A 13,431-nucleotide genomic window follows, 5' to 3' on the forward strand; every position below is an offset into this window, starting at 1 on the left:
GAGTGTCTGACTATTGATTTCAGCTCAGGTCATGATCCCAAGGTTGTGGGATTGAGCCACGTGTCAAGTTCTGCACTGAGTGTGGAGCCTGCTTGAGATCCTCTCACTCTTTCCCTCTGCACCTCTCCCCTGCTTGCCTGCACACTGTTTGTCTTTTTCTGTCTCTAAACTAAAAAAGAAAGGAAGAAAGAAGGCTTTTCAAGGTCATATTCTAATTCATAAAGTGGAAAGAACTGAATCTCAGCAGCTCTAAAACATGGTTATCATCTACCAATTCAGCCTTGTCTCCAACCAGTTTACTACATTCTTTTTCCCACTCACTTTTGTTTTCTAAATTAAGTATATGATAACTTGCAACAATTTCAGTAAGTTCTTAATTGATGAAACTTCCTAGAGCATTGAACTATTTCATCTGAAGAATCCATTGTTAACATATGGAATGGTCTTCATGGTTTTGTGTCATTGCCAGAAGGTAAAATTGGAAGATGATGCCAAGAGAACTCTAAGTTACAAAATAATAATTCCTTAAATTAGAAGTAACTTTTCTTAAGTTTTCTTTCCTTAAAATTGGAGACTCTGGTTTGGATTAAAAGAGGACACTTATAAAGTCATAGGAGGTAAAACCATTCTCCCTTCCAAGTGTAGTTTAATTACTTGATTCCCCCCCATCCCCCATTCAAACTTTGGCTTGAATTTTGGTGGCTGGGATTTCTAAGTCACTGAAGCATGATCTGCTAAGTGCAGATGAGGCAAACAGAAACAGCAGACTAGAATGAGGTTGTTTTGAAGAGAAAGAAAAGTGCTGTTGCAAAACTGTCAAAAAATTCACCATGAATTGCAAAATGTGCTGTACTTTATAGGAAATTGTCTATATTTAGAAAGGAAGCAAATTTTGTTTGGTACCAATACTACCCTTAGTGATTAACAGACCTGTTCCCTAAAAGAAACAAAAACAAAAACAAAAAAACAAAAAAACTGTGAGAAAGACTTTCCATCCAGAGTAAATGTGGCTGATTTCCAGAGTCTGTACCAAAATTTTTTTGTTTACTCTTTTCTTCTTTTTTTTTTCTTTTTTCCTTTTTTCTTTTTTGGTTCAAAAGCATTTAGTTTTATTGAAACCCTTGTCTAGAAAGCAAACCAGGTGATTACAGGAACTTCCTTCATGATCTTTTTTTTTCCCCCCGCCTTGGTTTAAAAAGGTTTAGACTGCTATATATGGCTCCAGTTTTATTCTTGAGTAAATGTTATTCCACTTTTTGTGCCAAAATTTTCTTGCTAATCCCTTGTGGATTCAGCTGCTGGGTTCTGAGTACATATTGGATATATCTTAACATTAACAGTATTATGCTATGGGTGAACTGTAGAAATTCCTTCATCCCTGGAAACATTCCACCTCTCCTGTCAAAGATGATAGTTTTTGCTTAATATAAGTAGAGATACAGCACTAAATTGACTTCTAATGAGGTTACTATAATATTTGATGTTTAACTTTCATCAGAGTGGGTTTTGTTTGTTTTGTTTGCTTGTTAAAGCAATGACTTATGTGCACAGAAGAAAATCAGTTGTATCTAGTAATAGTCTTCAACTCTTTCCCTTCCTAACCTTTTTCTTCAGCTTTGAAATCAGTGTGGACTTGACATAACTGAAAATTCCTTTTGTAGATCTACTGACCAAAGGAAAAGAAAATGTTAATTTCTCATTTACTTAACACCGAAAGTGGAAGACACAGTAGTAGGAATGGTATATGCAGGTAGTTAAAAGGATTTTTGTTTATTTGACTTTTGTAGTAAAATTGAATATAGTCTGTGAATACAGCTGACTCTTAACTTGTCAGTTCATACCTCAACAGAGGAAAGAGCTACCAAAAATATTTTTTTAATATGAATTACTTTTGGAAGGAGAACAGCCCAATCCCTGTGCTTTATAGCTTTTCTTGAAATCAGATATTTGTATGAATTCAAAAGTGGGAATATGGTTTTTAATGTACCCATAAAGTTCAAAGCAAAGAAATTAACATTTTCCTAATGCTTAAGGCACTGTGTCAGGTAATTGACATATATTTCATCATTTAATACTTATTATAACCCTCAAGAGGTAAGTGTTCATATTTCATAGATGAGGAAACTGAAGGGTAGAGAGTTGACATAAATTTACTCAAGTAAATTTACTCAGTAAACTAGACAATGTCACACCTTTGTTTTAAGATTTTTTCCTTTGGGTAAAAAAGTTGGAATTTATACACGTGTGTAAGGTCTTTATCCCACAGCTTTGTTTTTACAGTTACTATTTTAGTTGTAAGCAAGCAAAGGCAATTACGACTATTTTAGTCGTAAGCAAAGCAAAGATGTTACTATCCCTCATTTTATAGGTAGGATAAGGCATGAAATGACTTGGCCCAGATGATGTAGCATGATGTTGATAGAGTCAGGAATATAAGCAAGTCTTCTGCCTCATCCTCCAAGGCTTATTTCACTAGACAGTATACTACTAATACCATATGTTTATAAACTGTGTAACTTATGCTGTCATAAATGTAAACAATTTAATCATAAAACATCAAATGTGTGCATGTTTATTTACTACATCTTGGTATAATATTTATTTAGCATATTGTCCAGAACCTTTTTAAACATTATTTTTGCAGGCAGTTATTGTTAGAAGGAAGAGCTAATGAATTACTCATGTTAGTAGACAGCACATGCTATGTCTTCTAAAAATTAAAAAAAAGTTTTTTTTAATGTTTATTTATTTTTGAGAGAGAGGGAGACAGAGCGTGACCAGGGGAGGGGCAGAGAGAGAGGGAGAAACAGAATCTGAAGCAGTCCTCAGGCTCTGAGCTGTCAACACAGAGGTGGACATGGGCTCAAACTCACAGACTGCAAGATCATAACCTGAGCTGAAGTCGGATGCTTAACCAACTGAGCCACCCAGGCGCCCCTGTTTCCTAAAAATTTTATGAACCAGTAGTGTAATTTTCCTCATTGACTAAGGATGGTGTTTATCAACTCATATTTATTTTTTGACCCAGGCAGATATATTGTATGTTTCTTTGTCTATTATTTAACTCATTGAGGGAACCTAGAGAAGACCAGAAAATAGTCCATTGTAGAGCAGCAATCCAGTTTGGTAATCAGGACCTTTCATCTCACTTAGTATCCCTTCATTTGCTAGTTGATTCAATAGTCTGAGGAGTACAGAACTGCCAAGTGGCATTCTCAGGTTCTAATTCTGCGAAAGTATTGTGGAAACATTACATTTTTTGGGAACTGTGATCTCTGAACCACCAGAGCCTAAAGTAGCAGGAAACAAAAATTCTGTTAAGTTGTTAGGCATAATAAAAGGAACCACTACCACTGCTTAATTCTCATACCCATGTTTTCTGGTAGTATGAGAAACATCATAGTTTTGGTCACTGATATAAAGCATACACCACATCCTTTAATGTGGAGCCTCAAGCTTTGAGTATGTTGTCTCCCAACCTGTGCCATAACTGTCTTCAGCAGGACATTCCACTGTTTTGACAAGCTAGGTGCTTCAGGGTAACAGGATATATGAATGATACCAGCACTATACCTCTTTTGCTGTGAAATGAGTTCCTTGTTTAGAACAAGGGGAAGCCATATATCAATAAGCATTTCCTCAATACATGAATGTTGCTACTGGCAGAATCATTACATCAGGGAAGTCAATTTCATATCCAGAAAAGTGTCTTTTTAAGTGAGAACAGATTGTTTCCTCCTCCATGATAGAAATGATGCATTACCAGATCCCTAAGGAATGATGCCATATTAGGGGCTCAGTATTAGTCTCTGTTGGTAGCAGTTTAGACACTCAGTAGTTTCCGTAGCCAGATTCAGACTTGGTAAGGGGAAGTTGATGTTGTGCTCTACCTAACCTCCCTCCTTTTGGCATGACTACATTATACATTAATGTATTGAACAGTCCTAGGGTAGTAAGGGAAAAAAGCTGACTCACAACAATAGAACATTGTTATCTTATGCCACACTGAGAGCCTTTTTTCCCCAGCGGATAGCCTATAGGCAACATTCCCCTAAAACATATATTCACATTCTGTCCATTCTAAAAGATCCATTTTCATAAATTTCCCCCAGACTTCCTTGTCACCTAATTTTCTTTTATTCTTTCCAAGTCCTGATCAGCTGGCCAACCTATAAGCTATTGCTTGTGATTCAGTATAGATTTGTACCTCAGGCAATCTCTCTTTCTAAATGAAAAGGTCAACCTGTGGTACAATATCAAGTTCTCCCCACAGGGAGGCTTTTCTTTCACTGCTATCTTTTTGGGATATCTTTGTTTGGAGGCTGTTACGCTTCAGCAGTTTGTTTTTGGTTGGTGTGAGCATGTATACACAACCATCTTTTCTTTTCCCAGTCTAAATCTTTCCTTCCTCTGTTAACTTAGTTATCTCTTATTATTGATGGGAAGTGCAAGATACAGCAACTGCCTTTTACCCTGACTTGTTTATGACCACTGAACCCCAGAAACTTCACCAAGGTGGTGAGATCCTGCATTTTTGAGGCATGTATCTTCTAATTTGATAAGATAAAGCATCTCAGTGCTTGCTACTATTGTTCTTCAGGATCAGTTCACATTGTTATCAAAGTAATGTTGTTTTGTGGAATGCTTGGTGATCAAGATCTCCCTAGACTAGATTATTATGCTAGAGAGAGTTTACATAATCTTTTAGAAAAGGCAGTGAAGGTATATTGTTTACCCTTCTGGGTAAAAATAAAATGCTTGTCTTGGTAATTGCAAATTAATATAGAGAAAAAGATCTGTTTCCTCCTGTTATCCCTTCCTATGTAGTAACCCTAACTCCATGGATCAGGAAGCCAATATGGGATGTCTGCCAGTTACTGAAGGTGTCTCTTTGAATTATACATTCAGAATCTGGAGAAGAAATTGCATGATAGGTTGACAGATTGTTTGAATATAGTATGAGTGGACTTGGGCCAAAACTTGATTTACCATCATAATCTTCCACTTTTATATCCCTAGGAATTAGTATCAGTTTAGAGTTAGCATCTAGTAATCCCCTAAAGATTTAGATATTTTCCTTTTATTGGTACACAGGCACTCTAGTTAAAGGCTGCAGGTCTCTTAGGTGAAGTCTTAGAGGAAAATTTACAATATATATGTGTGGTCCTGTTGCATTGTCTTTGTGGGGATCAGGGGCTTTATGAAACAACTTGTGTTTGGAAACTGAGAGTGACTATGACTCTCCTTTGTGGTTATGGACCTCAGGTTTTAGGCTACCAGGTCTAGGGTTTCTCATGGTTTTAGATCAAGTAATATTTTAGTTGGCTGACTTTTAATTTTGTTCCTTAGATATAATCATGTTCAGTTAAATACTTCTAAAGATCTCTGGAGGTTGAAATCTTCTGATTGCTGCGTTTTGTCTCTGTTGTCTGTTAACATAATTGTTCCCACCTTCTTCTTACTAAATTCTGCCATTTGACCTCAACACTCTGGCATCTCATCATGCCCATTAGGGAGGCTTATTGAGTGGTTTCATCTCCCCATGTCATTCCCAATCCACAGAAGACAGCTTCTACAGTTTTTTTTAAGAAGGCAGACGCTTTTACAAATAAATGTATTTCTGAATGCTTTAGTGCAATGTCCTCTGGGACCTCATGGGTGATGTACTAGGAAGATATATGTATGTTCAGATTGTACATGGTAATCCACTTAAGCTTTATTTTTCTAAGCATCTGAATTTCTTCTACATTTTGCCAGGAAAGTTTGGGCATTTCATCCTTATTAAATGTAGACTCCTTTGGGACTTAAGTTTCAGTCAACAAGCAAACTATTAGAGGTACTTAGAGCTGCTTAAGCAAACATGTTATATTTGGCCCTACCCAAACTCTTTTGGTCAAATTCGCTTCCAATTGATTTCCTTGCCTGTTCCCTAGGTTTTTACTGATACAATTTATCAAAATTTTATAATTATTTTTGGATTTAAGCCCTCGCTCAGTTAAAACATTGTACTTACTTTCTTGGAGCCTACCTCAATTTGATTTTAGAGGCAAGAAGGAATGGTGGGGGTAGGTTTTGAGAATAGGCATCCCTTTTCAAGGCAATGGTCTCAAGTAAGATCATTACTAGTTTTCAACAAGAGGAGGCTAACTTTAGTCATGTTTCTGCTTACAGAAGAGGTTCAGAAGGACACCATGGATTCAAGATTGTAACCTTCATCTGAACCCATTTGGGTATCCCCATTCCATATTTTAGGATCCCACTCCTTTGAAAACTGTGCTGTAATTTTCACAGAAGAGATTTAGGAAGTATATGTATTCAACTTTCACTATAATTATGCAAGCTGCAAAATTAAATTTTGTGTGTGATTCTCAGCAGGATCATACCTGTGGTTATAGGAAATAAGAAAGTGCTACTTCAGAAGTTCTATAGCTTTCTTCTCATGGCTTGAACTGAAAGTTAATAACCCTAAGTGTGTCATTTTCTTCTGTTAAGCTTTCCATTAGATTCAGAAGCAGCCAGCTCCTAGTCTTTATTGTCATTACTATCATAATGGCCAAGTGCAATAGCCATTTGGTCCCCTTAGGCACTTGTTTTAATAGGCATGTGATCATAATGAACTGTAAGTGATAATGTAATTAATCATTATGCCAGTGCATGACTTGGATCACTAGCATCTCATTTTCCATTGGCAAGGAGCTCAGCAGTGTATTGAAGGTCAAGGACATAATCAAGCCAATTCCTGAATTTTGTTTCCTGTGATGCCTCCATTATCAAAAAAGAAATGGGTATTTCAACAAAGGGAATTTAATGTAGGATTGGTTACACAGGTGTGGAACAGTAAAAAAGTAAACTGAAAAAACTTTGATATAATAACTGCTTCAGGAAGTCAGCACTCTTAGGTCTAGGTCAAAGGGATTAACAGAACTTTGAAGCCCCGAGGAGCCCCTTGGACCCGAGGAGCCCCTTGGACCCGAGTGAGGATTAGGCCACTGTGGAATGCATACTGTTTAGCTGCTACTGGTATCTGAGGAGATGTCAAGAAACTGGTTATATGAATGCTGAAAAAAGCAGGAGACTGAAAGCTACAGGATGGTACTGATAGAAATATATGCAAACAGGAAGAAGGAAGTCTTTCCTCCTCTCCTCACAAATAATCCCTAGCTAGTATCCCCTATATGCAGAATCTATTAGGGAAACATATGCCGAAATAAATAGAATTTTGGAGAATGCTAGCACCAGCATCACGGTATAGACTATAGAAGAATGAATTTGGGGGTGCCTGGGTAGCTCAATCAGCTTCCCAACTCTTGGTTTCAGCTCAGATAGTGATCTCATGGTTTGTGGGTTTGAGCTCCATGTTGGGGTTTGAGCCCCATGTTGGAGCCTGCTTTGAATTCTTTGTCTCCCTCTGTCTCTGTCCCTCTCCTGCTCGCACTCTCTTTCTCTGTCAAAAATAAACATTAAAAAAAATATTTAAAAGAAGAATGAATTTGGAGTTAAGCAAACAGTAAGTCAGTGACCAGCCTATTAACTTCAGCTATTTTTCCGAGGTTCTGAGAAGTTGTGACAAAATTTAGAGATACTAAGTAACCTTACACAACATTCTGTTCATAGATATTTAGGAGCTCAATTTGAATTCCAACAGTTATAGTCTTTCCTGCTTTGGTCATTTTCTTTTCCATGTCTTCCTTCTAAGATTACTTTCCTTGAGCTTAACAGCTGGGAGTTTTGGGTTTTGTATTTGCATCAGTGATTACTAGAGTATCTTAACTCTGAGATCTAAGCTAGTCATTTTCACACTTTTTTGGCCAGGACCTACAATGAGGAATGCTTGGAATCCAAAACACACATATGCAAATATGTATCAGGATCAAAAAGTTTAGGAACCAATACTTGGTCCAAACTATTAAGTGCCACATGCTGATAATGTGTTTCCTATCCTGTTCTTTAAAAGACTGATCACACAACTCACTAAATCAATTTTGTAATATAAATTTGGTTAACACTAATCAAAGCAATAGTGTGAAGTAAATGTAATTTTTTTTTTCCTGACTTGAATGAATACTGCTTATTTGTGTGTTTTTAGTCATTCTTGGTCCTGTTCAGGTTGCCAGTCCATTGTTTTTCCTCAAATTTAGGGTGAGAAAAAGGATGTTTTAGAATAGAGCTTGTGAGCTTGTAGTTTTAGTGGTGGAACATATATACAATAATGTATCAATGGAAGCATTCCTTATATTCCCTTCTTTCCTTTTCCTCCCAGCAATGGGGGAAAAAGTGGCTATATATGATAAATTAAGTGAGAGGAAAACCAAATTATTTAATAATTATTTCTTTACTTATTTGTTAAATATTTAAGTACCTTCTCTGTGAATTCTTGAGCTCTAGGCAGAAAATATGGCCATTAAAAACACAAATGGGAACTTTGCCCTTGTGGAACTTATATTCTACGGGGGTCTTAAATGTCAAATGATTAATACCAATTATAATTGTTGGTGGTGAGGAATTAGAACCAGTCTAAGGTAGTGAAACATGCTCTGAGTTGAAAAATGTTCAATCTGAGATATGTATGAATATAATTAACTAGAAGAAAGATGGAATATAGGGATGAGATGGGAAGAATATTCTTAGAAGGAATAGTCTGTGTTCCCCCATGAAATGGGAAGGATCAAGGTAAGATGGAAGAAATGAAAGGCTGTTGTGGCTATTAGCATAGAGAGATGGAGATAGCATAGCAAGCTAAGGATGGGAAGGTAGATAGGATATGGATCATACAGGGACTTATATGCCTCTTTAGCTCTGTATAAAGACCAGAGGGGAGTATCGAAGAAAAATGATATTAAGACATTTCTGTCTTTAATTTCATTTTAGTGGTGATCTGGAATGACATGCAGGGGAGCAAGGGGTACATAGACATTAGGCTTTTGCATCAAACCATACATGAGGTTCTTGTGACTTGCCCTAGGGTGTCAGCTTCAGAGGGGAAAGGTGGATGACTTATGACTTAAGATGGTGTCAAGGATAATGCCAGGAGTTTCTGGTTGGGTGGCTAATGTGAGGAATAATGGAAGGAGGATCAGGCTTGGGGAGACATTAAAGAGTTAAACTTTGGATATATGGAGTTTGAGGTTTGAGATCTTACTAGACACCAGGCATTGTGCTAAGCTTTTCATATGTTTACCTGATTTAATCCCTGCAAATATAATTAATTTTCCCATTTTACAAATGAGATAACTATTAAGTAGCCAGAGCAAAGATTTTAAGACTTGAACGTGTTTAAATGTTATTGAGAAGAATCCAGAAGAGAAGGAGATGTTGAAGATACTAGAAAGGAAAAGCATAATCCATAATGCAAAGCTATTAGAAGATGGTTTTAGATTTTGTATAGATAGAATGATGTCTCCTCTGTTTTATAGAAAAAAAAGAGTACATATGATGGGTAGTTTGTGGATTTGATATCAGAAAGGTAAAGGAATTTCCTCTTGATGGCATGCATCCGTTTTCTCTGCACAGTAGGAAAAAAACCATCTTTTAAGATTGAGGAGTGCAGGGCACCTGGGTGCCTCAGTTCGTTAAATGTCTGTCTCTTGGTTTTGGCTTAGGTCCTGATCTCACGGTTTTGTGAGTTTGAGCCCTGCGTCAGTCTCTGCTCTGGCAGCACAGAGCCTGCCTGGGTTTCTCTTTCTCCTTCTCTGTCACTGCCTTTCCAACTCGTGCTGTCTCTCTCTCAAAATAAATAAATAAACTTAAAAAAAAGTTTAAAAAGACTGAGGAGTGTGATAGGGAGAATGGAAGTTTAAGGATGGTAAAGTTATGAAATAGTTTTGTGGAAAGTAGAGTTAATGAATTAAATAATGTGCTTCAGTGAGTAAATGAAAGTGAATGAAGACAGTGTTCTTAATTCATAGAAACTAAAATAATGTTTTACTAACATTAACAATGAGGCAAAAACCTGATTAAATGCTAAATGATATGTATGATACTGTTAATAGACATAGAAAGGCAAGGATGGGAGGGAGAATAATGTGGCCTTCAGTCGCTAGGAAAGATTTTATGGAGGAAGTACAACATAAGATAGGAAGATCAACACTAGCCAGGAATGGAAATGGATCCTTAGTGGTAATTTGTAATGATTTGGTTGATGATAATCCTTTTTATGTCAATATTTCAGTGACTATGGAGGTGAGACCATACCAGGACCTGCATTTGATCCAACAAGTCACCCAGCTTCAGCTCCCGCTCCCTCTTCTTCTTCAGCATTTCGACCTGTAATGCCATCTAGGCAAATTGTAGAAAGGCAACCTCGGATGCTGGACTTCAGGGTTGAGTACAGAGACAGAAATGTTGATGTGGTACTTGAAGACAGCTGTACTGTTGGTAAGGTTTTTCCTAACATAAAGCCTTCATAAATAATTTCTTAGGTAAATATTTCATTTTATATCCTTTTCTTTTGAGTTGACTGCCAATAAGAAGGGGGAGAGAGCAAATTGAAACTGATATTTTCCATACAGATAATTATGCTGCATTTTTAAAACACTGTGTTGATATTGAGGCAAGTTTGAGAATAATTTTTTTGTTCCACTTATATGAAATAGTGTAAGATGTTCTTTTAGGGCAGATGCAAATCAAACTTTAAGTATATTGTGTATTGGACTTTATAGCTGAAATCCATTCATTTTTCATGTTATGGTTAATGAGAAATCAGAAATAAGACATAATACCCTTCTCCCTGCCAGCTTTTCAAAGGAAACTTAAAGTGTATGTGTGCCATTGTTGGACAGATTTTGCCAAATTTCTACAGAGAAACTGTGTTGAATTCACGTTTGATTCAGATTATTTGACCCATTACTGTAGTTTTGCCTAAAATCTAAATTCCAAATCTTTCTGAAATTTTGCCTTTGTTCTTTTTTAGGGAGATCTTTCCTAATTGTATTTAATTTTATTAATTGAAGTACACTACAGAGAAAAAGCTAAACTGTTAAAAGATTGATCATTCTCAAACACTAATCAGATTGTTATTCCCTTACTTAAAGCCATTTAGAGACTTCCCATTGGTTTAGGATAAAATTAAAGTCTTTTTACCATGGCCTGTTAAGTCTCTGCTTGCTCAGGCCCCTGTTCCATTTCTAGTTTTCATCTGTTACCACTTTTGTCCTTGCTCACCATGCCTAAGTTCTTATGGACTTGTTTCAGTTCCTTGAATAGGTTATTAGATCCTTTGTACACATACCTTCTTCTGCCCAGATTTCTTTCCTAGTCCATCTATTTCTTCCCATACTCATTCCCATGCCCCCAGTATTCTCCTATAGATTCCTTCCCCTGCTCCCAAATTGTGGTAAAGGAAAGTGCATAATATATCTATCCTCTTAAATTTTTAAATGTACAATATAGTTTTGTTAACTATATGTACATTGTTGTACAGCATATCTTGAGAAAGCAGAACTTTTTCATCTTGTATAATTGAAACTTTGTATCCATTGACTAGCAACTCCCCATTTCCCCCTTCTACCAGCCCCTGGTAACCATCATTCAACTTTCTGCTTAGATTACTTTGAATACTTTAAATCTATTCTAGAAGTGGAATCATACAGTATTTGTCTTTCTGTGTCTGGCTCATTTCACTTAGTATGATATCCTCAAGTTTCGTCTATATTGTAGCAAATTACAGGATTTTCTTCTTTTTTTAATGATGAAGAATATTCCATTGTATGTATATTCGACATTTTCTGTATCCATTTGCCCATCTGTGAACATTTAGGTTGTTTTCGCCTCTTGGATATTGTGAATAATGCTACAAGAGATTGCAAATATCTCTCAAGATTTTGCTTTTAATTCTTTTGGGTAAATACCCAAAAGTGGGATTGCTGGATCATGTGTGGTTCTATTTTTAATTTTCTGAGGAATGTTCATACTTTTATCATAATGGCTCCACCATTGTTACTTTTTTCATAATGGCCACACCATTTTACACTCCCATAATGAACAAGGGTTCCAATTTCTCCATGTCCTTGTCAACACTTGCTATTTTCTGCTTTGTTTTTGTTTTATAATGGCCATCTTAACAGGTATGAAGTGATATCTCATTGTGGTTTGGGTTTGGATTTCCATGGTGATTAGTGATGTTGAACATCTTCTCATATACCTGTTGCTAATTTGTATGTTTTCTTTGGAGAAATACCTATTCAAGGCCTTTGCCCATCTTTAAATCAGGTTATTACTTTTTTGCTGTTGGATTGTAGGATTTCTTTATATATTTTGAATATTAACCCCTTATCAGATATATGCTTTAGAAATATTTTCTCCAATTTTGTAGGTTGCCTTTATACCCATTGTTTCCTTTGCTGCACAGTTTTTTGTTTAATCTAGTCCCACTTGTCTATTTTTACTTTTGTTGTCTATGCTTCTGTGTTATATCCATGAAATCATTGCCAAGACCAATGTTAATGAAGCTTTTGCTTTATATTTTCTTCTATGAGTCTTATAGTTTCAGATCTTATGTTTAAGTCTATGTTTTTTTTTTTTTTTTTTTTTTTTTCAGAATTTTATTTAAATTCTAGTTAGTTAACATCTAGTGTAATATTGGTTTCAGGAGTAGAATTTAGTGGTTCATCATTTACATATAATAGCGAATGCTCAACACAACGTGTGCCCTCCTTAATACTCATCACCCATTAGCCCATGCCTGCCTACCTCCCCATTTTGAGTTAGTTTTTGTGCATGGAATAAGATAAAGGTCCAATTTCACTCTTTCACACATGGATATCCAGTTTTCCCTACACTGTTTGTTAAAGAGACCATCCTTTCCCGATTGTGTAGACTTGGCACTCTTGTCAAATCATTTGACATATATGTATAGATTAATTTCTGGGGTTGCTACCTGTTCCATTGGTCAATATGTTTTTCTCTAGGCCAGTACCACACTGTCTTGATTACTTTGTAAAATGTTTTGAAGTCAGGAAATATAAGGCCCCCAGCTTTATTCTTCTTTCTCAAGATTGTTTTGGCTACATAGGGTCCTTTGTGGTTCCATATGAATTTTAACATTGTTTTCTGCAAAAATGTCTAAAAATGCCATTGGGATTTCGTTAGGGATCACATTGAATCTGTAGGTTGCTATGAGTAGTACGGTTATTTTAACAATATTAATAAGTCTTTCAATCCATGAACATGTGATGTCTTTTCATTTGTTTCATCTTTACTTTCTTTTAGCATTGTTTTGTAGTTTTCATTGTGCAAGTCTTTTGTCTCTTTGGCTAAATTTATTCCTGTGTATGTTATTCTTTTTCATGCTACTGTAAATGAGATAGTTTTATTAGTTTCCTTATTAGATTATTTGTTGTTAGTGTATGAAATATAACTAGTTTTTGTATGTAAATTTTGTATTCCTGCAACATTGCCAAATTTGTTTATTAGGTCTAGCAGGTTTTTTTTTTT

At 36.0% G+C, this 13,431-nt stretch overlaps 1 protein-coding gene across 4 annotated transcripts in view; it reads left to right on the plus strand.

The window, feature by feature from the left end:
* FAF1 (Fas associated factor 1) overlaps positions 1 to 13,431 on the plus strand; it is a 529,381-nt gene that overhangs the window by 163,431 nt on the left and 352,519 nt on the right. For all 4 annotated transcript variants that reach the window (XM_060621411.2, XM_060621414.2, XM_060621415.2 and 1 more), the window contains one exon: positions 10,169 to 10,374. In XM_060621411.2, the coding sequence (XP_060477394.1) occupies positions 10,169 to 10,374 (206 nt within the window). The remainder of the gene's footprint in view (positions 1 to 10,168; positions 10,375 to 13,431) is intronic.

Source organism: Panthera onca, chromosome C1 (assembly GCF_046562875.1).
Source record: "Panthera onca isolate mPanOnc1 chromosome C1, mPanOnc1 haplotype 2, whole genome shotgun sequence".
Taxonomy (NCBI): Eukaryota; Metazoa; Chordata; class Mammalia; order Carnivora; family Felidae; genus Panthera; species Panthera onca.